Source organism: Furipterus horrens, unplaced genomic scaffold, assembly GCF_987537825.1.
Source record: "Furipterus horrens unplaced genomic scaffold, mFurHor1.1.pri manual_scaffold_4, whole genome shotgun sequence".
Lineage (NCBI taxonomy): Eukaryota > Metazoa > Chordata > Mammalia > Chiroptera > Furipteridae > Furipterus > Furipterus horrens.
In genome coordinates, this window is record NW_028327174.1 from 14,038,601 (window position 1) to 14,065,949 (window position 27,349).

At 39.2% G+C, this 27,349-nt stretch overlaps 1 protein-coding gene across 1 annotated transcript in view; it reads right to left on the minus strand.

Moving 5' to 3' along the window:
* HCFC2 (host cell factor C2) overlaps positions 1-20,808 on the minus strand; it is a 37,313-nt gene extending 16,505 nt beyond the window's left edge. Inside the window, exons 1-8 of the mRNA XM_090272591.1 lie at positions 20,633-20,808; positions 19,044-19,192; positions 17,708-17,868; positions 9,235-9,443; positions 8,364-8,448; positions 5,805-5,911; positions 5,509-5,697; positions 59-226 (exon numbers count right to left, since the gene is read on the minus strand). Of these exons, the coding sequence (XP_090128717.1) occupies positions 59-226; positions 5,509-5,697; positions 5,805-5,911; positions 8,364-8,448; positions 9,235-9,443; positions 17,708-17,868; positions 19,044-19,192; positions 20,633-20,795 (1,231 nt within the window). The 5' untranslated portion in view covers positions 20,796-20,808. The remainder of the gene's footprint in view (positions 1-58; positions 227-5,508; positions 5,698-5,804; positions 5,912-8,363; positions 8,449-9,234; positions 9,444-17,707; positions 17,869-19,043; positions 19,193-20,632) is intronic.
* Between the last annotated feature and the right edge of the window lie 6,541 nt (positions 20,809-27,349).

Here is a 27,349-nt window from a genome sequence, read left to right on the forward strand (position 1 = left end):
CAGTATCTTTTCAAGAAATATACAAGTATACATGTTTTAAGTGTGACAATTATGTTACCTTGTATATTTGGTGCTGCTGAAGAATCTGATAATGTAACTTGGTACGGCAGTTCAGTATTCAATTGCAAAAGATAGCCCTCAACCGTAGGCACTTCATCCCATTTGACATGAAAAGAGTTGGTAGTGGCTTTGATCAGTTGTACTTGTGATGGCGCCGGTGGTTTCTCTAAAGAACGATATTGATATTATAAACTTAAAATGTATCAGTAGTTTGTCTATAAAGTTTGTGTGGACCTGGAGCTCTGCAAATGTCAGCAATGAATATTTCATCTGATTACCAAGAGGAAGAAATTTTACTCAAATAAACATAGCTATGGTAGGTCAAGTGAAAACAGTTTGGTGTTATGCTTCTACTTATTAATTTAATTTCTTATACAAATAAATGTATAAATAATCTAGTTCCAAGCTATTTGAGTCATCAGATTCAGAAAAAAATACTTAATTCTAGAAGTGGGAGGAAGGAACCAAGTATTATATAGTTATAGCTACATAATTTTCTCTAAGTTTTTAATTTTATGAGCCACTTCTTAGCCAACAGTATACATGTTAGAAATACAGTTAATGCTAGGTGATTTGAATGACATTTTGGAAAAATGTAACTTCTTTGAGGTTAATTCCCCCTTATCAAAAAGTTGTACTTCCCAAAACAGGTAATTACGTTGGTATAAAACATTACGAACATTTCCAAAACAAATAATTATAGACTCTTAGAATGAGGAAAAAGGACCTGAGATTATTTCTATTATATCCTTTTCCTCTTTTATTTTACCTGCCAAATGACGGAACTCACAATTCCAGAGGTAGTACATCTGGAAAATTTATTCTTTTAATGAACTGAAATCTATAAACAATAATTTGATCCTTGTAGAGTATGTCTAATATCTATCTCTGTATCTTTAGAGCAGGGCTCATGTGCCTGTTTTTGTAAATAGAATTTTATTGAAACAAAGGTATGCTTATTTATATATTGTCTATGACTGCTTTCATGCTACAACAGAACTGAGTAGCTATAATAGAGACCTAAGGGCCTTCAAAGCCTAAAATATTTACTACCTGTGCCTCCACAGAAAAAAATGTGATAGGCCTATTTTAGAGGAAAATCAAGCCTAGTTGCTTCAACTAGTCTCATGTAAATTCCTCCATAATCCTATTCACAATCCAGTTTATTTACGTTACTCCAAGTAAGGCAACCCACACCCGAACAAAAGCAGACAAAACGAAGACAAGTCCAGGAGGTACTTCATCCACATAACAGAAGTTACAGGAAGAGAGAATAGAGAAAACAATAGGGTGAAAATCAATGAAATAAATCAAGAAAATTCCAAGAAATGAAGAACATGAGTTTCCAGACTGAAAAGGTCTACTGAGTACTCAACACAATAGATTAAAAATAGACACACAGCAGGCCCATCATCTGAAAGTTAAGAACAAGGGGATGAAGAAAAAAATCCTAAAAGCTATCAGGAGTGAGGGAAAGAGTCACATTTAAAAGAACCAAAAATCACAAGTACAGTAGTCCCTCTCTATATTGCGGTTCACTTATCACGGCCTCACTGTATTGCGGGGTTTTTAAAAATATTATATTTAATTATTTATCGCGGATTTTTCACTTATCGCGGGATTTTGCGGTACTGTATACATATGTTGTTAAAGTTACGTAGGTTTAAGAGTGTAGAATATGTTTAAGAACATAAGTAATGTTTATAAAAGTGTGGAAAAGGTTAATAAGGGAGTGGGAAAGGTTAATAAGGGACTGGGAATGGTTTATAAGTGTGTGGGAAGGGTTTATAAAGCCTTAAAATATATATAAATACTAAAGTAAATGTAAGGCTCCTACTTCGTGGATTTTCACCTATCGCGGGGAGGCTGGGGGATGGATCTAGAACATAATACACGCGATCAGTGAGGGAACACTGTAGTTTGGATTTCTCAACAAAAACACTAGACGTGTGAATACAATATAACAACCTTCTCAAAATTCTTAAGGGCAATGACTTCTAATGCAGAATTCTATTTCCATGAAAACCACCAATTAAGATTAAACATATTTTCAAACAATGCAAGATTTCAAAATAAGTTGGTCACCTATGCACCCTTTTCTTGGGATGTGTTTCATAAAAAAGGAAGCGAACTAAGATAAGGGAAAATATGGGATCCAGAAAACAGTGAATCTGGCACAAGTGAGAGGCAAAACACTTCCCCAGGAAGATGGTGAGGGAGACTCCAAGATAATCGTTGTGCTCAGTTTGTGGAGGGCAATCATCCTAGATTGGAGCAGAAGAAATCTCTTCAAGATCATGAAATCTGACAGAACATCTGATGCATCTAACAATAATTAGAGAAAATTTAAGCAGATAACAGAGTATGGATTGAATTAGTGGTAAATACATATAAATCTAAACAAACAAATGTGACAATTATTAATCTATGGCAAATTAAAAATGGTACAAAGAAGGTATTCACAATGTTCTATATGGCTCACCTGTCAACAGTGTTTATATAGTCATGATGTAAACACTGAATAGTCATCTAACAAAACAATGATGTAGTTATACTGAGGGAATAGGAGGTGGGGAATGGTGGGAAGAGATAAATCCTTAACTTCCATAGTAGGAAGTAAGCATATTATGCCTAAACTATAAAAAAAAAAAAAATCAGAGTAACAATATATTCATATTATATGTAGATACGAAAGTAAACACACACACAAACAAAAAAGGTTTAACAGAGTTAAAAACAGATGCGTGTGAAGCAAGGAAGGAGAGTGGGAGCAAAAGACCACTAATCATATTATGGATTTATATTACTCTTTTAAATATTACTAAATACACAAAGTTTAAAAATGAAAAAAGCAAGATGAAGAGCCCTCATTCCCCACCCACAAAACTTGATGCTAACTTATCAAAAGTGAAATGGCCCTTATGATAGTGGCTATGATTATTTTTAGATAAATATTCATGTCTAATGCCGTCTACAGAAAGATTTATGAAAAAAACCTGGCCAATCAGAGCTAATGACTCTCATCCTTTTAAAACTCACAGATCCCTTAGTGACATATTTGCTACTGAAAAAAATTTATATTTTGCACATTTTTCTTCCAATCTCAGAAAATGAAGTTTACTCTTGGACTTCAGTTAATAATTCCCACTTTCAGAGATGAATCAGTAAGTTGGATTTTTTTTTCCTGCTTTCTAGTATATGCTTCTTTCATAGCCTCTAACTTTGTTCTCATTATTTTTCAATTCTGAATTTAAAAATTAAACTGTTTTTACATTACGAGAGTAATGCATGCTATTGTAGAAAATATAAGAGAAAACCGTCTAAGAAAATGTATAATTTCACCCCGCAGATAATACTTTGGTACACAGTGCATCCTTCAAGATTTTTCAGTTTATACATTTAAAAAAACCTGGAACCATGGGTATGTTTTATCACCTGCTTTTCTCATATAACATCACATATTACATCATCTCCAGATCTGATTTCTCTCCTGGCCTCCCAACTTCTTCATTCACTTGATCTCGTTAGTTCATGGCCTTAGCATGGAACTCCATTTTCCCCACAAGCCTGTTTTCTTATCAGTCTTCCCCATCTCAGTAAATGAAAATACCACCAAATTTTTCAGGCTAGAAACTTCATCCTCACCCCGGCCAAGCGGCTCACTTCGTTTGAGCAACATTCTGTCCACCAGAAGGTTGCAGGTTCAATTTCCAGTCAGGGCACGTCCCCAGGTTGCGGGTTTAGTCCCTGGTCAGAGCGTATATAGGCGCCAACGGACGGATGTCTCTCTTGCGCATGCGCGCGCACGTGCGTGCGTGCGTGCGTGCGTGCGTGCGTGCGTGCGTATCTCCCCCTTCCTCTCAACGAAGCATATCCTCAAGCGAGAGTTTAAAACAAAAAACAAAAAAACTCTACCCTCCTCTCCTCTTTCTGCCACCTGCCACAGCCAATTCATCAGCATGTTCCTTCAATAACAACTGCAAAATATATTCTGAATTCCTCCCTTGCTCCTCCTCTCTGTCACCACTATAGTCACCTTCTTGTCTACTTGCAGAAGCCTCCTGACTCGTGTCCCACGTGAGCCCTTTTGACTCCTATGCTATATTTTCCATACAACTGCAGTGACTGTCCCAAAACATTCAACAGATCATGGCAGGTCTCTCCTTCAAACCAATAAATAACTTACCTTGTACTTTAAAAACAATTTAAATTTTTCTACAATGTTGGAGGTCTTACATGACCTGTCCTACGGTCACCTCGCTGACCTCCATCCCTGCCCTCCCCTCTTTTCCTCTGCTCAAAGCTGTCCCCGAGCACGCCAAGTACGCCCATCTCAGGACCCTTGTCCTTGCAGTCATTCACTCCTCTTGCAGTTTCGCTCCAGCTTTTTACATAAACAGCATCTTCTCGCCATTTGGATTACATCCCAAACGCCATCTCATCCTTTTCTAGCTGCCCATTCTGAAGTAGCCACTCCCCCTTCATTCCCAGTACCCCCACTACTATCTCTTTGTTCCCTTACTGTCTTCACATGCGGACCAGAAATTGAACTTATTTTGTTAATTTGATTATTGTCCCTCATCTCCCTGCCCTCACACTCTCTTAGAATGTAAGTTCTTTGACAGTAAGAACATTGTCTCATTCACTGCTGTATTTTCAACATTTGGAACAATTCCTGATATATAGCTGTCAATCAACAAATGTTTATTGAAAAAGTAGATGTGAGTTCCATATTTTAAAAAATTTTTGTTGTAATACTTTTTAAAAAATCTTTTATTTTGGAATAATTTTACATATAGAAAAGTTGTAAAGAATTCCCTTTATTCCCTCTAATGCTAACACATTTGTTAAAACTAAGAAGTTAATTAAAAATAGACAATTCAGATTCCACCAGGTTTTCAAGTAATGTCTTTTTTGTTCCAGGAGGGTACCAGCTTGCATTTAGTCATCATGTCTCCTTAGTCTCCTCCAATTTACGACTATTTCTCAGTCTTTCCTTGTTTACCATCACTTTGAAAATTTGAACAGTTGTGTTCACATAATTTGTAGAATGTCTTTCAATTTGGGTTTGCCTTATATGTTCTCATAGTTAGAGTGGGGTAATGGATTTTTGGGAAAAGTATCACAAAGGTGAAATTTCTTCTTATTACATGATATGAGAGGCAGGGGTAAAAGATATCAAAATGACTGATCACTAGTGATATTAACGTTGATTAGTTGATTAAGGTGCTGCTTCCCAGGTTTCTCCACTGTAAAGCTGTTTTTTTTCCCTCTCCATACTCTGTTTTTTAGAAGAAGTCACTAAATCCAGTCTACCTTTAAGGAGAGGGAAATTTAATTATGGAAAAGATAGGCATTGGCATTTATAGTAAGTCTCAAAAGAAAGACATTAATTGAATACTTATTTACCTAAAGGAAAAATTGTATCTGTTAAATACTCTTACCTACCAGTATCAAGATACCAAAGATCCTTGCAGCACACCTGACTATTTAGTGCTTTTCTGTAGCCATCTCGTCCACTCCAAAAATACAATCGGGTGCCAATTGCAACAGCACAGTGCCCAGCTCTTGGTCTTGGTCTTGAATTTTTTTTATCTTCCTGAGAATCTGATACTAGGGTGGTCCACTCTGCTGTATCTAAAAGGATAGCAATATCCATGACTAACCTACTATTCTTAAACAACAAAACAAAAATTCTTTTGTTAATAAGTTTTACTTCAATAAATAACTATTAAAAGACTCACCCAGATTTAGGTAAGAAAATGAACTGGTACATTTCCATTCACTATCATGAGGTGAAGTCTCAATATTTTCCCCCTTATGTGGAACCCATCCTCCAAAAATGTACATCCTAAAAAACAAACAAACAAACAAAATATACAGTAGCTGATTTTTTCCTAAGGCTTTAATTTTATTTTTTAGATTAAAAATGTTAATAATAGACTTAAATGTCTTATGTGTTGACACCAATCTACAGAACTATTTATTCACTTGCCAATGTCACAGTAATGGAAGTTAAGATAATGAATCAGATGAAGTGTTCTTCTTTCAAGAGTTTATAATTTTATGAAGCAATAAAGAATAAAAATTATTTCTCTCTGGCAAGTTATTCAAAGTAAGGAATATTTCAATTATTATACTTTTGAAAATTAATATTACATGTATACTAAGGGTATCTCTGTCAGAAAGATGCTCAAATGATCCATGACATTCAAAGTCAAATTTAGAATTGTATGCATATAGTTAACCAAAAAGGATTAAGTTTCATATAACTCGTCACTAATATCACTCAAATAATAAACTTTAAACTACGTTCCTTAGGGCCCTAGGGGTCCTTGAGACATGCCTAATGACTACTGCAGGAGAAAGGCTCATCCTGCAGAGTTTAGGGCCCCTTCTCTGGTGACCTCCCGCCAACCAGAGAAACTCCATTTTTAATCTCTTATATGTTAGAGATCCAATGAAAAGCTGCATTTTATAAAAGAGTTCTGCTGTTTTAAAAAATGTCTATTCTGTTTGTCTATTTTTTAGAAACAACTAATGAGGTCCTAAATCACAGCTAGTTGTTTCCTAAAACATTATATTTTGTTTATCTATTTTTTTAAAAAGAACTAATATGGTGACAGAAGGAGACTTGACTTTGGGTCGTCGGCAGCCGTCCGTCTCGAGAGACGATGGTGTAGCTTCCCAAGAGTCCATCTGCACCGCCGAGAATGGCCGCGCAGTCCGACTCGGGAGTAACACGGCATCCGTCTCCTCCCGTGTTGAATCGACATCTTGCGATGACGCTGAAGCTACAGAGCCTGGGCAGGGTAATATGGAGGGTCTGCTGTTGCCCATGCAGCAGACCCCACCTCTCTTCGCAGCTGAAGGGTCCAAGGGAAAGACGGAGTCGATACAGCTTGGGTTCAGGTGCGCCGCAGGAGTTGCCGGTGTTGACTACAACGTCAAACCGCCTTAGGGACTCCGGCTCCGGATTTTCTGTCGGGGTTTACTCCCTTAGCCTTTCCCCTGAAGAGGTATGCCGCAAGGCAGCGGAGGTTTTTTGGAGTCAGAGTTTTCCTTCTCTGATGTACCCTGACTGGAAGATCGAACCAGCGACACTTAGCTCGCAGGCCGACGCTCAATCCACTGAGCTAAACCAGCCAGGGCATTTGACTTTGGGTAGTGAACACATAATGTAATATACAGATGATGTATTACAGAATTATGTGAAACCTATATAATTTTATGAACTAGTGTCACTCCAATAAATGTAATAAAATTTATAATAAAAAAAGAACTAATGAGGTTCTAAATGACAACTAGTTGTTTCCTAAAACATTAATTATAAGGTAAAGACCCCACACAAGTAAATACTTAATTAAATTATATTTAAACAATACTCCTAATTCTGGTCCAGTGTTGCACAAATAAGGGAACTTGTTGATGACAGTAATAGCTAACCAGTAAAGAGTACTCTCTGTGTACCAGGCAGTTTGAATCATTTTATATGTATTAATCCATTTAATCCTTGTGACAACCTTGTGAAGTAAATTTTATTATTATTGTCATTTTATAATTGAGAAAATTGAGAACGGACAAGTTAAGGTTTCTTGCCTCAGGTCATATAGGACAAACAGCAAAGCTGAGACGTGAATTTCGGAAATCTTGCTAAAGAGCCTATATGTAGTCTAAGCATAACTCCATCAAAAGTTTAACCACTGAGTGTTCATACTGAGTACATACCTGAGTACAAATAAAGTACTACCAAAAATACATAAAAAGAAACAGTGAGGCCCTGGCCTGTGTGGCTCAGTGGGTTGGAGCATCGTCCTGCAAACCATAAGGTCATGGGTTTGATTTTCGGTCAGGGAACAATAGGCAACCAATCCATGTTTCTCTCTCACAGGGATGTTTCTCTCCCCCTCTCTCTCCCTCCCTTCACTTCTCTCAAAAATTAGTAAGCATGTCCTCAGGTGAGGATAAAAAAATTTTTAAAAAAAAAGGAAAGAAAGAAAGAAAAGAAACAGGGAGATGTGTCAAACCTGTCGATGGAAGACAGATCAGTTTGACAACACTCTGCATTACCATTATGTAATACCTACTCTGTGCAAGGCATTGTAAAGATGTAAAAAAGTATAAGTAGAATGATTTAAAAAATGACACAATAAGTATTTTAGCTTCTGTATATCTTTTTAGCTTCAGTAAGCACAAACATCATTAAAGTCAGTAATATATTCCCAAGAAACTTCTAACATCACTCTTCTTTGTGTATCTTTCTTAAGTTGGTTAAAAAAAAGGTAAAAACAAAACCACCATACTTGTTTCCTATAACACTGGCTGTGTGAAGGCTTCGTGGAAGTGGCACTGTTCCTTTAGTTTCTGGTTTTGACCATGACATAGTTTCTAAAAGTAAAAATAAGTATATTAGCAACTTGATCAGCAAACTACCTCAACTTACAGAATTTTAAAAATTAAAACCAAAAAAGACTTACTAAAATAAAGCAAAAATGTTTCAAAATGTTACTTGAATTTCATTTTAAAATAAACATTTCCAATTGACATAAACTGACAATCACAGAAATCTATATTTGTATGTTAGTACTTGTAATAAAGAGGTGTACTTTGAGTGCCACCAATTTTGAAGTGAAACCAGATTAGGGATTTTAACATTTTAAGTAAGAGTACACTGTACAGAAAACAATCAAAAGTTAGAGGCACACCTACTCTCCAATTATTCATTCCTACAATTTCTTTAAAAAGAGATAGCCAAGGGTTTTTCACTGACCAGCAATAACATTACTAATGCTACATTTCCTGTAGATAGAGTAACCATATAAATTTAATCATCCCCAACTGGGACACTTTAGAGAGTGAAAGTGGGTACTACCGATAATTACATGGGACAAAAAGCATGAACCAGGACCATCACAGGCAAACCAGGATATATGGTGATCCTACTTACAGGAAGCACAGCAGAGTTACTGTCATAAACATTCATTTGTTCAACCTGACTGATCAGCAACCATTCATATCATACCCCAGCTGCCCTTGGTGATGGCTTCAAGTGCTAATTACAAATCCAAGTGCAACTCAATAAATACTTTAATCAAAAGTATTTCTCAAAGCAATTTTTGTATTTGCCTTTATCAGTCATAACCAATTCCTGAGCCTGGATCAAGTTAAGCTTACCTAAGTCAAGTTGCCATAGGTCATCCAGGCGAGCACCACACATTCCACCAAAAACATACATTTTAGGACTTCCAGAATCTTTTTTGCAATATATAACAGCTGTATGGGATTCTCTTGGAGAAGGTACAATCCCTTTAGTCACTGGAATGCTCCAACCCACAACACCAGAACCATGCTGTAGCTCCAACTCATAGAAATCATTTAAATATCTAAGATATAAAAGAAATAAAAAATTAGCATGATATATACATTTTATTTGTTTCTATCTATTAAGAAAATATATGCTTACTATGAAAAATTCATATAGTACAAAAGTCATTATGAGAGCAGAAACCCCATACTACATTCATTCAAGATATTTATCAAATACAGTACTACTGCGTATCAGGCACTGTTCTGGGAGTAGAACAGAAAAGATCTAAAAAATTTCTGCCATCAATTAACCAACGTCCTTGTCCATAAAAATAACCATGATGGTTTCAAAGCATAGCCATAAATTCTCTGACACTCTTCCCACCAGAAGGGTCTATGTTCTCTCCCTTGATTTGGGGCACACTTGTGACTGCTTCAACTAACAGAGTATTGATGAAGTGACACTATGTGATTTCTGAGGCTGAGTCACAGGAGGCCAATGCAGCTTCAATATGGAATCCTAAACCATAAGTCCAACTATCAAAAAACAAACATCTAGAGAAGCTTATGTAGGCACATGGAGTGACAGTCCCAGGTGAGTCCATTCTTCAGCCATTTCAGTTGAGGAATCATACATGCAAGTGACCATTCATGCATTCCTGTCTGAGGGCCTAGTCATCACTACTATGTCCTGACACTGAATCCATGAGCATAATAAAATGGTTATTTTGCATCACTAACTTTTGGGGATGTTTATCCCATGGTACAAGGTAATCAGAAAAAAATCCCTATGAATATCTACATATGTATAAATAAAGCATACTACAAATGCAGTTTTACAAATTCTTTTTTTAAAATTTCACTCTATAATGTCATAACAATGTCCTACATTTCTTCTTTTATTCTAGAAGCTGGCATAAACTTCTCATCTGTGACATGGGTGTTTTCAATGTTTTCAGCAAAATGGCATTTATAGAAATCTATTTCCTATCAAAGGCAAAATTAAAACATTTAAGAGTAATAAAACTTCAAAGTTTAGTCATATAATTGTTTGGAGGGAAAAGTGAGTCTAGATTTAATTCAGGAAAAATAAAAAGAAATCCAAGGAAAAAACACATTGAATAAGAGAAATGGTAGTGCAGAGAATATAGTAATTTATAATTCCATTTAAATTGGTGTTGATAACTGTGGCCGTGAGATCTAAATAATTACTGAAATAGACTGAGTAAAAAATTAATTTCTTAAATTTACTGTAATCTAAAATAAGATTCAAGAATATATGGAACATATAGAGAAAGGGGACAAGCAAAAAAAAAAGCCTAAAGGTAAAGATAGCAATCTATTCCCAAATGACTTTTAAGAAAACTTCCTTAAACTGATCAAAGACATATACTAGAAACCTGCATCAATTAATGAGAAGAAGGGAAATTATATTGCCCTGAGTGGTGTGGCTCAGTTGGTTGAGTGTAATCCCACAAAGCAATTTCTGGCCAGGGCACATGCCTGGCTTGCAGGTTTGATCCCTGGTCCGGGTGCGTATGAGAAACCCATCGATGTTGCAATTGAAGTTTTTCTCACATATCAGTGTTTCTCTCCCTCTCTTTTTCCCTCCCTTCACCTCTCTCTAAAAATAAATAAATAAAATCTTTTAAAAAAGGAGACTTAACAAAAGGTAAATGTATTAATTAAACATAATAGTCTAGAACAAGAGTTGACAAATTTTTTCTGTAAAGGGTCAGATAGTAAATATTTTAGGCTTCACAGATCATAAAATGTCAAAACCACTCAACTCTGCTCTTTTAATAGAAAGTAGTCAGAGATAATACATAAATCCATGGGCATGGCTATATTCCAATAAAGCTTTATTGACAAAAATGTGAGTCTTCAAATTAACAAGAAAAATGGCTTATTTAATAAATGGTGGTGGGATCATTGGAAATCTATTAGGAAGAAAAGTAAAAAGCCTTAAAATAGTCAAAACAATACGATTAAAAACAATGAATTCAGTGAAGTGACAAGACAGACCAATATACAGAATCTAAATGTATTTCTATATAATAGTAATGAGCAATCCAAAAATGAAATTACGAAACCAAACCTATTCACAATGTCATCAAAAAGAATAAAAAATTAGAAATAAATTTAACAAAATAAGAGCAAGACTTGTACACTGAAAATCTCAAAATATTGCTGAGAAAAATTAAAGACGATCTAAATAGACAGACATTCCATGTTCATGGAATGGAAAACTCAATATTAACAAGCTAGCAATCTATATATTTAATACAATCCCCATCAAAACCCCAGCAGAACTTTTTGCAGAAATTGGCAAGCTGATCCTAAAATTTACATAGAAATGCAAGGCACCCAAAATAGCCAACACACTCTTGAGAAAGAATAAAAGTTGAGAACTTACATCTTCTGATTTCGAAACTTACTACAAAACTACAATGAAGACAGTGAGGATTTCCAGGCATAATGGAGGTGAAGGTAAATATGCCTCACCCCCTCATACAACTACAGCAAATATCACAACTAGACTACAAAACAAATATCACCCAGAATTTTCTGAAAACTGAGCTGTATGGAAGTCCAACAACCAAGGATTTAAAGAGGCCATATGCATCCAGACTGGTAAGAGGGGGAGAGACTCCTGGAGAGGCACTGAGAGGTAGAGAGGTGCAGAGATGTAGAAGGGGTGGTCCCACATCCATCTGTGGTGGATAAAATCACGAGGGATACCTTGGGAGAGAGGGATCCCAGCCCCAGGCCAGGCCACCAAGCTCAGGGTTCCAGCTCCAGGAAAATAAGTCTTCATAACTTCTGGCTGTGAAAACCAATGATGGTTGGGGCAGCAGAAGAAACTGTGGGATTCTTAGGATACTCCTTTTATAGGGCCAGTGATGGACTTAGGACTTCTGCAGGTGCACCTCCTCTGGGATTCAGCATCAGAACAATATCTGGAAGGGCACCAGTGGCATACAGGGAGAAACTGGTGACCTGGCAACAGGGTGAGTGCCAGGAGATAACTTCCTGCCAGGCAAAACTCAAGAGGACAAGCAGCAGCATTGTCTCCTCTCGGACCCCTCCCCAACACAGAGCCACAGAGTAGGATGACATGGGTTGGACCACCCTGGTGATTACCTAAGTCTCCTCCCCATCCAACTTATTAGTGTGCTTGTCTACAACAATCCATGATACTAAAACAGGGAGTCAAAGTAGCTCTACTGAATACACAGAAACAAACACAGGTAGGCTGCCAAAATGAGGAGACAGGGAAATATGGCCCAAATGAAAGAAGAGAACAGAACCCCAGAAAAAGAACTAAAAGAAAAGGAGATAAGCGACCTATCAGATACAGAGTTCAAAACACTGGTTATTAGGATGTTTAAGGAACTCACTGGGTACTTCAACAGCACAAAGAAGGCCCAGGCAGAAATGAAGGTTACACTAAGTGAAATAAAGAAAAATCTATAGGGAACCAACAGTGGAGGGGATGAAGCTGAGAACCAAATCAATGCTTTGGAACATAAGGGAAAAAAGAAAACATTACATCAAAACAGCAAGAAGAAAAAAGAATCCAAAAAAAATGAGGATAGGCTAAGGAGCCTCTGGGATTTCTTCAAATGTACGAACATCCAAATGATAGGGGTGCCAGAAGGAGAAGAGGAAGAGCAGGAAATTGAAAACTTATTTGAAAAAATAATAAAAGAAAGCTTTCTTAATTTGGTGAAGAAGCTACAGATACTAGTCCAGGAAGAATAGAGTCCCAAACAAGATGGACCCAAAAAGGACCACACCAAGATATATCATAATTTAAATGCCAAAGGTTAAAGATAGAGACAGTCTTAAAAGCAGCAAGAGAAAAGCAGAGAGTTACCTACAAAGGAGTTCCCAAAAGAATGTCAGCTGATTTCTCAAAAGAAACTTTGCAGGCTAGAAGGGACTGGCAACAAGTATTCAATGTGATGAAAAGCAAGGACCTACAACCTAGGTTACTCTATCCAGCAAAGCTCTCATTTAGAATGGAAGGGAAGATGAAGTGCTTCCCAAACAAGGTGAAGCTAAAGGAGTTCTTCATCACCAAGCCATTATTACATGAAATATTAAAGGGAATTAAATAAGAAAAAGAAAATCAAAACTATGAACATTAAAATGGCAATAAATTCATAACTGTTAACAATTGGATCTAAAAATACAAACTAAGCAAACAAGCAGAAGAGGAACAGAATCACAGATATGGAGATCATTTGGAGGGTGATCTGGTGGGAGGGTGAAGGGGAAGAATAAGGGAAAAGGTGCAGGGATTAAGAAGTGCAAATTGGCAGATACAAAATAGACAGGGGTATGTTAAGAACAGTATAGGAAATGGGGTAGCCAAAGAATTTATATGCATGAGCCATGGACGTGAGCTAAGGGGGTGGAATTGCTGGAGGGAAGGGGTTACTGGGCGGACAGATGCATAGGGAGATAAATTGGGACAACTGTAATAGCATGATCAATAAAATATACTTTAAAAGAAAATGACAGTGTGGTTCTGCATAAGCCTAGACATATAGATCAATGGGACAGAACTGATAGTCTAGAAATAAACACTTACACTTAGGGTCAATAGATTTTCAATCAAGATGCCAAGGCAATACAATAAAAAAAGAAGTCTTTTCCACAAATGGTGTCAAAAATTTGTAAAAAGATTAATTTAGACATTTATTTTATGCCAGGCATAAAAATTAACTCAAAATAAATCATAGATATACATGTAAGAGCTAACACTATAAAACTTTTAGAAGAAAATAGAGAAACAAATCTTCATAACCTAGAAATAGGGAGAGCTGTTAAATATGACATTAAAAGCATAATCCATAAAAGAAAAAATTGGTAAGTTGAACTTACCAAACTAAAAAATTTGTGCTTCAAAAGATACTATTAAGAAAATGAAAAGACAAGCTACAGACTGTAAGAAAATATTTGCCAGTCACATTTTTTATTTTAAAAATAAAACTTGCATCCAGGAATATAAAGAGCTCTTACAATTCAATAACAGTAATACAAACAAATTAATTAAAAAGTCAATAAAGAGCCCTGCTGGTGGATTGGTTGCTTAGAGGGTCATTGTTCCTTACACCAAAAATGTTGCCGATTTGGCACCTGGTCAGGACCCATACCAAGGTTGCAGGTTCAAGCCCCAGTCAGGGAGCATAAGAAAGACAACCAACTGATGTTTCTCTCTCACATTAGTGTCTGTCTGTCTGTCTGTCTGTCTCTCTCTCTCTCCTGACCCCCTCCCTCTCACTTTGAAATCAATAAACATACCTTTGAGTGAGGATTAAAAAATAATTTTTAAAAATATCAGCAAAGATTTGAATAGAAATTTCACCAAAGATATACAAATGGCTAAAAAGCTCATGAAAGGATGCTCAACATCATTGGTCATTAGGAAAATGCAAATTAAAATCACAACGAGATACCACCTCAACGGCTACAATAAAAAAGACAGACAGCCCTGGCTGGGTAACTCAGTTGGTTAGAATGTCATCCTGATATGCCAAGGGTGTGGATTCGATTCCTGGTCAGGGCACATACAAAAATCAACCAATGAATGCAAACCTAAGTGGGACCAAAAATCAATGTCTCTGTCTGTCTCTCTCTCCCCCCTTCCCACTCTCTTAAAAAAAAAAAAAGACAGAAAATAACAAGTGTTAGCAAGGATGTTAAGAAAACAGGACCTTCATATACTGAATGTAAAATGGTACAGTCACTTTGGAAAACACTGGTAGTTCTTAAAAAGTTACACATAAATTTACCGTATGACCCAGCAATTCTACTGCTAGGTTTCTAATCAACAGAAATGAATACATGTGAATGCAAAGATTTATATGCAAATGTTTATAGAAACATCATTCATAAAAGCCAAAAACTGGAAACAATCCAAATGTCCATTAACTGATGAATGGATAAACAAATGTAGTATACCCAGGCAATGGAATAATTATTCAGCAATAAAAAGGAAGAACTATTTGATACATGCTACAACATGATTGAACCTCAAAAACATTACACTTTAAGTGAAAGAAGATAAATGCAGAAAATCACACTTATATGAAATATCCAGAAAAGGCTAATCTGTGGACATGAAAAGTAGATTAATGGTTGCCTGGGGATCAGGATAGGAATGGGGACTGACCGCAAATGAATAAGAAATTTCTTTTCTAAGTGATGGAAATATTCTAAAACTAGATTGTAGTTATGGTTACACAACACTCTAAATTTACTAGAAATCATTGAATTGTACATATAAAAAGGTTGAATTTTATGGCGTGTAATTTATATTTCAATTTATTTAATACTTACCAGAGGATATGTTTATTGATTTTAGAGAGAGGAAAGGAGAGAGAGAAAGAGAAACATCGATGTGTGAGAGAGAAACATCCATCAGTTGCCTCCAGTACATGCACTGACTAGGAATTGAACCCACAACTAGGTATGTGCCCTGATCAGGAATCGAACCCGTAACCTTTTGGTGTATAGGATGACACCCCAATCAACTGAGCCATCTGGCCAGTGCAATACTTCAATTTTTTTAAAAAGAAAAATAAATGATATGGATAGACAATTTCAAAATGGGAATTGCAAATGTCCAATAAGCAGGTAATCAAGCTCATTGCTAGTGTTATCAATAAAAACATCAAAAGAGATCTATGAAATGTATTCTTCTATTAGCTTGGCAAAAACTAAGAAGTGATACAAATCAGGACTGCCAAGGGTGTAGGCACTCTCATACACTGTTATTAGGAGTATAATTGGTGCCATGTCTTTGGAAGTTGATTCAGGAGTACCTAACAAACTTATGTGTAAATACCCTTTGATATCCCCCCAAATTCCACTTACAATTATTAATCTTACAAAAATATTTATACATGTGCCAAGACTGTAATAGCAAAACAAATGAAAATATTTAAATGTCCATCACTAGAGGAATGGTTAAATAATTAGTGTAATTCAGACTATTTTTTCAGCCTTAAAAAAATATATATATCTACTGCCATGAAAAGAGCTCCAATATGTATTCTTAAAGGAAAAGAATAACAAAAACAAACAAGTAAATGCCTGAGTCATAAAGCAAAAAAAAAAAAGAAGATCCTACTTCTATAAAAGAAAATACATGCCTATGTAAGATCAGATTAATGTTCCCAACTCTTCTCTCCCAGTAAGCAGAACACACATCCCTGGATCATTACTGAGGGGTTGGCTTCATGGCTTGCTTAGACCAATAGAATGTCAACAGAAATGAATGAACTAGCTTTAATCAAAGGCTTTAAAAAGCATTGCATGGATCTATTTGCACCCTCAAGTAGCAGAAACTTGAGAAGCTTGCCAGTTATATATAATAACCTAAGAAAAGCTGACTCAATGTGTTACATGAAAAGGGTCCCACATCAAACTGAATTATGTGTTCACTTATGTGGGGGAGAGTGATGCTGTGAGAAAAAATTTTATATACTTTCTAATTTTTTTAAATATTTAATTTATTTATTTTTAGAAAGAGGGGAAGGGAGAGAGAAAGAGATAGAGAGAAACATCAATGTGTGGATGCCTCTCTCACACCCCCAACTGGGGACCCGGCCTACAAACCAGGCATGTGCCCTGGCTGGGAATCATCAGCAACCTTTTGGTTTGCAGGCTGGTATCCACTGGGCCACACTAGCCAGGGCAGAGGGCCTTCTTCTTTTTTTTTTTTTTTTTTTAAAGATTTTATTTACTTATTTTTAGAGATAGGGGAAAGGAGGGAGAATGAGAGAGATAGAAACATCAATATGAGAGAAAAACGTCAACCGGTTGCCTCCCATACACACCTCATCAGGGTACCGAACCCACAACCCAGTCATGTGCCTGAACTGGTACCAAATCTGTGACCTTTCACTTTGTAGGACAATGCTCAACCAACTGAGCCACACTGGTCAGGGCAGGGCCTTCATTTTATAGTCAGATTTTTGTCACCAAATTCCCAGAGACACAGAATTTTAAAATAACCATTTGCTACTTTTCAGGCTCACTTATGACAATTAAAATACATTAGTAGGCTCAAAAGATAAAAATATTTTGCTATAAGCAGTTATGTTAATATCAATTTAATAAATATTTTTTATTAGAAAAGGCATAATTTTGAAAACATTTACTCCAGGGATGAAGGAAAACACAAGTGCACACAAATCTGTTCTCTGTTAAGTTTAAAAGAAAAAAGGCCTTGCTTCACCCATTTTAGTAAAGAAAAATGAAAGAAATTAAATGTCCTTACTCTAAATATAAAATAAGCATTTGGTCTGAAAAGGGGTCAACATACCTGGGAACATTGTTGTTTGAATCTTCACTTTCATTTGCTAGGCCACCAAACAAATAGCATTTGTTACCAAACAAAGAAAAGCTATGTCCAAGCCGAGGACAAGGAGGTAAACCAGAAGAAGGGGGATGGGGCTTCACTTTTTTCCATAACCAACGACTTGCCTAAAAAAGAGCATAAATACACTCAGACACAATCAGGAGAGCATTCTTATATTGCAAATAATGTAACACAAAACTAATACGTTGAAATCTGAATCTAATCAGAAGGTTCCAAAAAGGTACTTTTGGGACAAACAGCAATTAAGCAGATAACTTCTGGGATTAAAAAAATGTTCCAATAGAAATTCAGTCTAGTCTTCCATATTCACAGCTTTCCACAATGGTAAACTAAGCTTATAATAATAATAATAAACATTAACAGTCTTAAAATATTTTCCAAACAAAAAAGTACAGATTATATATAGTTTTAAGATTAAATGTAATTTATGTAGTCTTACTTAGGTAATTCAGTAATGGTATATATTTTAACCTTGAAATAAGAATAAAGATCATTTAACAAACTGAACTCCAAAACTTATTCTCTGGCTATAGATGCTTTCTTTATCTAAAACTGTTTTTAAAATGAGTTGCTTGTAATAGGTATAATCCATCTACATCTGTGAATTACCAGGTGCCCTCATGATCATGGCCCTGAGAACATATCCACAGTTCAAGACTAAAAGTCAGTTAGGGCTGTCACAAAGGGCTCCAAGTCTGGTTTCGTAGAGAGTCAAGTTCAGAAAGGATATGTAAAACTGCTATTCCTCTTTTGTATGTATTGCCAGAAAAAAAAAAAAAAAAAAGAGTATTAGTGTTAGGGTAACAATTTCTATAACTAAGGCAGAAGTTTTCAAAGTATTGTCTGGGGACCAGCAGCAGCACGTGGGAACTTCGTAGGAATGCAAATAGTGAGGCCCTACGACAGGCAATATTGATTTAGAAACTCTGGAGGCAGGGCCCAGCTATGTCTTTTCACAAGCCCTCCAGGTGCCTCTGTTGCAGGCTGAAGCTGAAGAACTGCACTGAAGTACAAAAGCCTAAACATATAACATGTAGCATGCCGCTAAGTAACAGATCCCTTAATGTTACAAGTGTTTCACTGTGTATTAGGAAAAGCCTTACATTAATAACCAGTTTTTTAGAGAAGTGGAAACAATTTCTTCTAAACCATAACAGGTGAAGCTCACACTATTGTAGTTTAAATATGTTAATGAAATATTTTGCAATCTTTCGAAGAATTTTGAGCACTATCATTATTACAGCTTCAGACTGAAATAATGAATCTGAAATATACTTACTTGCAACTCATACAACTCATTGCTGTATCTTCCATATTCGACCATGCCCCCAAATACTAATATTCTGGTACCATCACAGACAAATCCATGGGCAGCACAGCCTGGAGGGATGTCTCCTCTAACAGCTGGTAGGAACCACTGATTTGTGACTGGTTGCCGAAAGAAATTAAAAGCAATTTTAATAAACAGTTGTCACAAATTATGAGTACATACTTTATATGTAGCATCTATATCAGTGGTTCTTAACTGGGGATGATTTTGCTCTCCGGGGGCAAACTAAACGTTTTTAGTTGTTGTAATTGGAGGGAGGGGGCTGGTGCTCCTGCCTACCAGTGCGTAGAGGCTCGGGATCCTGTCAAACTTACCATTAAGTGCGGTGCAGCCCCCTTCAACAAAGAATTCTCTGGTTCAAATGTCCATACTGCTGCCGTTGAAAGGCCCTGATCTATCTCATTTAGCGCTTACAAAACCTCTAACTGACATCATCATCTCCATTTCGCGAGTGAAAAATCTGACACTTCGCACTGATCCTGGGCAACTGGCGGAGCAAAACTCAAACCAGGTCTCACTTATTCCGAAGCTAGGGTTTGACTCTATGCTCAACTGTGAAATAACTTTTAAACTTTATATGCTGGGGTGCCAGGACGAGGAGAGGGTGTAAAAATAAAATTTTCCCTACTCCGCTCTTTTATTAACCTTTGCCCGCTATGACTGAGTGGTTGGGTCCAAGAAAGCTTTTCACGGTACAGACCCAGAATTCAGCTAGTAGCCTTACCTTACACCAAGGACACAACTTTCTGACGACGGCGGGCGCAGTTACAACCCCCGTGCCGACCACGGAGGCGCTCGGAGGCAGGGCCTGCCCGGCCAGGGGCACCTGTGCGGTGCGGAGGCGCTCGGGCGGACAGCCCTCTCTCCGAGCGCAGCGCGGCCGAGCTGCGGCGCACACACCCAACTACGCACGGACGGGCGCAGGTCTCACCCGCCAACCACTTCCCCGACAGTTAGGAGGGTTACCAAGAGGGTAAAAAAATCTAAACTGCCACCTGCCAGAGACCTGTATTTGGGGTGCAAGTACCAGAGGCCTCTCGTGTTTCCTCGGCACCCCAACTCTTAGACTCCCTTCCTCCTAAGGAAGGAAAAAGAGGCAGACGGCGAAGGTCCGGAGGAGCTCTGATTTGGAGTTGGTTTGGGTTTTTTGACAGGAGAGGGATCTCGGAGCCCCGGGGTGGGCAAGACCTCGGGAAGAGGCCCTGGCGGTTGGAAAGAGTCTCCCTCGCGCGCCGACGTCCGCCAGGGTTGGGGCGGGCGGCGGCCGGCGGGGGTGGGGGTTGGTTCGGGACCGCTCGCTAGAGGGCCGGCGCGCCTCGCTCGGGGTCCGGTTCCGCCCCGCGGGCACCGGGGAAACAGAGCTGCCGCCCCGGACACTGCCGGACCAGGGCCGCTTGGTCGAGCCGCGCCCCTCGCCGCCCGCGGGAGGCGGCATTGACCCCACGGTGACAGCTGTCAGGGCCGGGGCCGCCGCCTCGTCTCCCCTCCCCCCTCCGCGGCTCCCACAGGCGGGGCCGAAGAGCGGCCACCGCGCCTACCGGTGTTGTAGACGTGCAGCTCGTCTGCGATGCCCTCGTTGCCCCCACCAAAGATGATCATCAGCTCCCGGATGGCCACGGCCCTGTGTCCGTGCCGGGCACGCGGGACCGGCCCCGTGAAAGAAGTAACCCTCCTCCAGTTGAGGAGGCTGGGAGCCGCCATCTTCCCAACCCCCGCCCCTCTGCCCACAATGCAGCGCGCCCGCTCGGCGCCTAAGCTCCCGGGGGAAGGCGGGGACCCGCCTCCAGCTGTGAGCGGGGGTTGGCGGGGGGACCGGGGGGGGGGGGGGGGGTGCTGTCATGTGACCGCGGTCGGTCGGGACACGGCTGCAGACCTGCGGGGAACTGAGCGGTCCTGGCAGGGTATCCCTGTCCCAAAAACCGGGCGACGTGGCTGGCCCGGGTACCCTCGGTAACGGGTCTTGGGTGAAAGCATATTTCTTAACGACCAAGTCTCCCCTCCTTACTCAGAGTCCCCCGTTTTGTATTTGCGAGAGAAGGTACAGCATTTTCCTTTACGGCCACTTTGAGCATCTTTGATGTGCGGGCAAGTCAGAACCTTTAAACAATTACAACACCGCGGGAGAAAAGCTCGCGTGAAAGTTCGAAATTCCGGGAAGCGAGGAGGAGAGAGGAAAGTGTGTCTTCTCGAAGGCGGTGACGTGCGCACCTAGGCTTGGAGGATGCCGGCGAACGCTGGAGGGAGGGAGGCTGGTCCACGATCCGGCGGCCCGGAGCCCTGCGCTGGCTGTGATTAAGAACACCCAAGGGAAGATCGGAGCTGAGCCTGCAAAGGCAAATCAGGCCCATCAGGTTTGCGGGATGCCATGCCAAGAAATATAGAAACGGCGACCCGCGAACGTTTTTTTGTTTGTTTTAACAGTTTTCTGTAAGCTAGGGAGAGGTTATAGATAGGCGTCTTCCATTGCCAAGCGCTGTTCTACCTTAGCTGTATTAATTCATTTGAACCTCTCAACAATCCAGTGAAGTGGGTACTGTTGTCTCCTTTTCGTGGATAGGGCAATGAGGCACAGAAAGTAAAGTAATCGTCCCCTGGGCACAGAGCAGAAAACGACTGGGAGCAGGATCCAAACGCAGGGCTTCTGATTCCAGAGCCCCTACCCTTAACCGCAGTACCGCCTCCGATCGTAGCTATCTATATGTAACACTTTCAAGGCTCGGCTGCCTTGGGATCTGACGCTACACAGAAGCACACTCAAAGAGATACATGGGAACCCGAAAAAAAAAAAAAAAAAAAAGAAAGAAAGCAATTAAAATCCCTATCTCACACTCCAGAAGAAGGAATATACACAACATATATCCAAGTTTTTAATTTTTCTTCATGTTCTCTCATTTTCAGTTTCCTATGCCTAGATCCATCCCCTTCCCCAACTCCATCAAACCTAAGCATGATTCTCCATCTTTTCATTCACCGGAACTTTCTCTTGCATGGTGATTCTCTACCTTTTTTTTTTAAATCTCACTATTCCTTTCAGCTCTTGCTTCCCACATTCTTCCTCTCACTATCACCCCAATTTCAAATAGGGACAAAGAAATTTTGGGAAGGAGGGGAAAGATGGCTAGAAACAAAGGAAGGTATGAATATTTATGTATTAATATTTTTCTTTTGTCACATACTTAACATGGCGCTGAAATGTTATAAAGTTTTTTTGTATCTGAAACAAAACTGGAGAAGTTGGGATAAAGTGATGGGTTTTTCATAAAACAAAAATTTTAATTTAAAGAACTGTATTTTATTCTGAGAGTTCAGTGTTAAAATGTCCTAACTTTTATAAATGATGCTCTAAGTAGATTACAGGTTTTTATTTTTTAATGTTCTTAAAGGTTAAGGGCAAAATTTAAAAGTTGCAAACCTAATATTGATATTCAAGTTAAACAAAACTGGTCTATGACATTTGAGTCTGAAAATGCCTGAACTAGGAGAAAAGTGAAGGCAAAATAGTCTTAAAATGAAAGAGATTACAAATTATAAATGATTGGTTAGATAAGGAGCTTCAGGACAATGGAGGAAATATGCATCTGTTTCCTGGGACTGCTGTAACAAAGTACCACCAACCAGGTGGCTTAAAAAACGAATTTGCTGTCTCACAGTTTAAGAGGCCAGAAATACAAAATCAAGGGGTCAGCAGGGCCATGATCCCTCTGAAACCTGAAGGAGAGTATGCTTCCTTGACTCCAGCTTCCCATGGTGGCCATCAGTCCTAGGCATTCTTTGGTTTGTGGCTACATCACTCCAGTCTCTGCCTCCATCATCACAGAGTACTGTCCCTGTGTCTGTGTCTCATTTTCGTGTAAATTCACCAGTCCTATTGGATTAAGGCCCATACAAGTGACCACATCTTAACTTGATTACATCTACAAAGACACTATGTTCAAATAAGATCACATTTACAGGTATTAGGTGTTAGGACTTTAACATATCTTTTGATGGCACACAATTCATTACATAAATAAGTGCTTAATCTAGCAGGAAAGAGATTTTACCAGAGCAGCTCTGATTCAACTCTGCTTAGGTGAGGAGTCTAGACTAGGTCCCCAAGTCTCAAAAAAGCTGCCTTCAATATTGGAAACCACAGGAAGTTACCACATAGAAAGGGAAGGGAAGAGGGAGCAGAAAAGTGCCCCGAAGAAGCCAGTATTGAAGAGGCACAGACAGAGGGAGGCACTCGTGAAGGAAATAGAGAATGAAGAGCCAGAGAGGTCAAAAGGGATCTGGGTGATGTCAAAGAAGCCATTGGTGAAGGGGGTTTCACAGAGGCGGAAGTGGTTTATCAAAGCCAAAGGCATAAAAAGGTCAGAGAGGAGAAAGATGAAGTGTCTATTTGATTTGAAAATTAGGAGGCTATTAGTGGTCTAGATTAAAATACTCAGTGGAGGGGGAGGAGGGAAAGCAGAGAAGATCGAAGAACAAATAACAAGTGAAGAAATGCAAATAACATATATAATCCACTTTTTACAGAAACTTGGCCATGAAAGGAAAGAAAGAACAGTGACTGGAGGGGAGAAATGGGTACAGGGAAACCTGTTATTAATTTGCATAAGTGAGATGATTGTGGCCCCAAAGAAAGATCCAGCTGAAACACAAAGACTAAGGAGCAATTGATGGATTTAATTCTATTTGGGCTGCTAAAACAAAATACTACAGACTGAGTGGCTTATAAATGGCAGAAATTTATTTCTCACAGTTATGGAGGCTGTAAGTTCAAGATCAGGGTGCCAGCATGGTCAGGGTCTGTTGAAGGCCCCTTTGCAGGTTGTAGACTGCTAACTTCTCTCTGTATTCCTACATGGGTGAAGGGGTCAGGGAAGTCTCTAGGGTCTCTTCTTTAAATCTTTTCTTAAAATATACTTTATTGGTTATGCTATTACAGTTGTCCCCATTCTTCCCCCTTTTCTCACTTCCACCTGGTACCCCCATTCCCTCCAGCAATATCCCATCTTAGTTCATGTTCATGGGTTGTGCATATAAGTTTTTTTGCTACTCGATTTCCTATACTATTCTTAACATCCCCCTGGCTATTTTGTACCTAACAGTTATGCTCCTTAATCCATGCACCTTTTCCCCTATTCTGCGTCTTTCCCCTCCCAACTAATAACCCTCCGAATGATCTCCAATCTGTGATTCTGTTTCTGTTTGCTTGGTTGCTTATTTTATTTTTTTGATTCAGTTGTTGATAGTTGTGAATTTATTTGCCGTTTTAACATTCATAGTTTTGAGCTTCTTTTTCTCATATAATTCCCTTTAACGTTTTATATAATAATGGCTTGGTGATGATGAACTCCTTTAGCTTTACCTTGTCAGGGAAGCACTTTATCTGCCCTCCCATTCTAAATGAGAGCTTTGCTGGATAGAGTAACCTAGGTTGTAGGTCTGTGCTTTTCATCACTTTGAATATTTCTTACCAGTTCCTTCTAGCCTGCAAAGTTTCTTTTGAGAAATCAGCTGACAGTCTTATGGGAATTCTTTTGCAGGTAACTCTCTGCTTTTCTCTTGCTGTTTTTAAGATTCTCTCTTTTTCTTTAACCTTTGGCATTTTAATTATGATGTGTCTTGATGTGGCCCTCTTTGGGTCCATCTTGTTTGGGACTCTCTGTGCTTCCTGGACTTGTATGTCTAGTTCCTTCACCAGACTAGGGAAGTTTTCTTTCATTATTTTTTCAGATAAGTTTTTGATTTCTTGCTCTTCCTCTTCTCCTTCTGGCACAACTATGATTTGGATGTTGATATGTTTAAAGATGTTCCAGAGGCTCCTTAGCCTATCCTCATTTTTATGGATTACTTTTCTTTCTTGCCGTTCTGATTGAATGTTTTTATTTTTCTTATATTCCATATCATTGATTTGATTCTTAGCTTCATCCCCTCTACTGTTGGTTCCCTGTAGATTTTTCTTTATTTCACTTAGTGTAACCTTCATTTCTGCCTGGGTCTTTTATATGCTGTTAAAGTACCCAGTGAGTTCCTTAAGCATCCTAATAACCTAATATCCTAATAGGTTGCTTATTTCCATTTCTTTTAGTTCTTTTTCTGGCATTTTGTTCTGTTCTTTCATTTGGGCCATATTTCCCTGTCTCCTCATTTTGGCAGCCCCCCTATGTTTGTTTCTGTGTATTAGGTAGAGCTGCTTTGACTCCCTGTCTTAGTAGCATGGCCTATTGTAGACAAGCACACTGGTAAATTGGATGGGGTGGAGCCTTAGGTAATTGCCAGGGCAGGGAACCTGTTTCACCCCGCTCTGTGGCTCTGTGTGGGAGAGGGCTTGGAGAAGGGACAATACCACTGCTTGGCTTCTGGAGTTTTGTCTGGGAGGAAGCTGTCTCCTTGCACTTGACCTGACGCCAGACACTTCACTTTCTCCCCATGTGCCACCCGTGCCCTTCCAGTTCTTGCCCCACTGCTGAAACCCAGGGGGAGTAAGTCTACATAAGTCCTAAGTCCCTTGTGGGCCATTTCAGAGGATACTCTTGAGAATCCCACAGTTTCTTCTGCTGCCCCAACCCCCACTGTTTTATACAGCCAGAAGTTAAGGGGACTTGTCTTCCTGGCACTGGAACCCTGGGTTAGGTGGTCTGCTGTGGGGCTGGGATCCCTCATCCCGAAGTATCTATCCTATTTTCTATCCACCATCTGTGGGTGTGGGACCACTCATTCATTGTCCCCATGCCTCTCTGCATCTCTGCGCCTTTCCATGTGTCTGCATCTCCACCCTTTCTACCCGTCTGGATGAATGTAGCTTTTTTAATTCCTTGGTTGTTCAACTTTCATACAGCTTGATTTTCTGATGATTCTGGGTGATATTTGTTTTGTAGTCTAGTTGTATTTTTTCCTGTAGTTGTGCGAGGAGAAAAGCTGTGTTTACCTAAACCTCCATCTTGACTGGAAGTCTCTAGGGTCTCTTTCATAAGGGCACTAATCTCATCCATGAGGACTCCATCCTCATGACCTATGCACCAAAATACCAAAGACCCCCACTTCCTAAAAACCTTACCTTAGAGGAGAAGATTTCAAAGTAGGAATTTGTAGAAAGAAACATCCAACATAACAAGAGAAATGTCATTTGGAAATGCTTTCTCTCACAAGTAGCAGAATATTCAACACATAGTGGCTAAGTGATAAGGCTTGTAATTATCCTGCACAAGAAACATGGGTTAGTTGGGTCCAGGGTTAGTTCAGGAGTTCAGTGGTGTCACGATTCTGGGTAGTTTCTCTGAATTTCTTTTGACATTTCCCTTGTGGTCATAAGAAGGCTGTTGCAGCTCTCAGCACTGTGTCCTCACACAACTGTACCCAAAGGCAGGAAGCAGGAGGACAGCCAGGACAGGGAAATAGAGCTCTCCTTTTACAGGGAGGAAAAGCATCTTGTCCATAAGCGACCCAGAACCCTTAGTTATAGAACTGGGGCATTTGATATATTAAGGTTATATTAGCTGTAGTGACAGAAATACCAACATAATAATGGCTTTAAAAGTTGATGTTTGTCCCATGTACATGAATTCTGGAGGCAGCAGGTCTGTCTCACCGTGTCCTCAGGAATTTGCAGATTTCGTGAATTGGAATTCCTCCTTCCAACTCATGGTCTAAGATGGCTGCTCCAGCTCTAGCCATTGCATCCCTATTCCAGCCAGCAGGAGAGAGTAAGGGAAAGGAATATTCCTCTCTCCAGAATGCATTCTGTTTATTTCTCAGAAGCCAGTATTTAGTCACAAGGCCACATCTCGTTGAAGGAATCTTGAGAAATGTAGTTTTTATCTAGAATGGCCATGTGCCCAGGTAATATTCAAGGTTCTCTGACAGAGAAAGAAGAGGAGAGGTGACATTAGGGGTCATCTTACAAAAGGGTGGCTACAGGAGTCTGGGAAGGTGGTTTGTTTGTTTTCAGCCTCAGTAATGAGAAACAGACAAGGAAGAAGAAGGTTGGAAATGAGAGTTGGTTTAGCTAACCAATTAGGCCTCCCTCAGGAAGAGTTGAAACTTGACAGAGCAAGATCCGGGAGAATCAAGAAAAGATAAAGGAGTATGTGTAGATTTTACATGTACAAGGTCTGTCCAGAAAGTATCCAGCCATGTAATATAGAGACATTTATTGAAGAAGATCCAAGATAAAAGAAACATTGTACATAGGACAGTGACACCTCAGCTCCCTTCAAACTTGAGACCTCATACAGCTCTCTCAGTTGCCATCAGCTGCCACATCATAT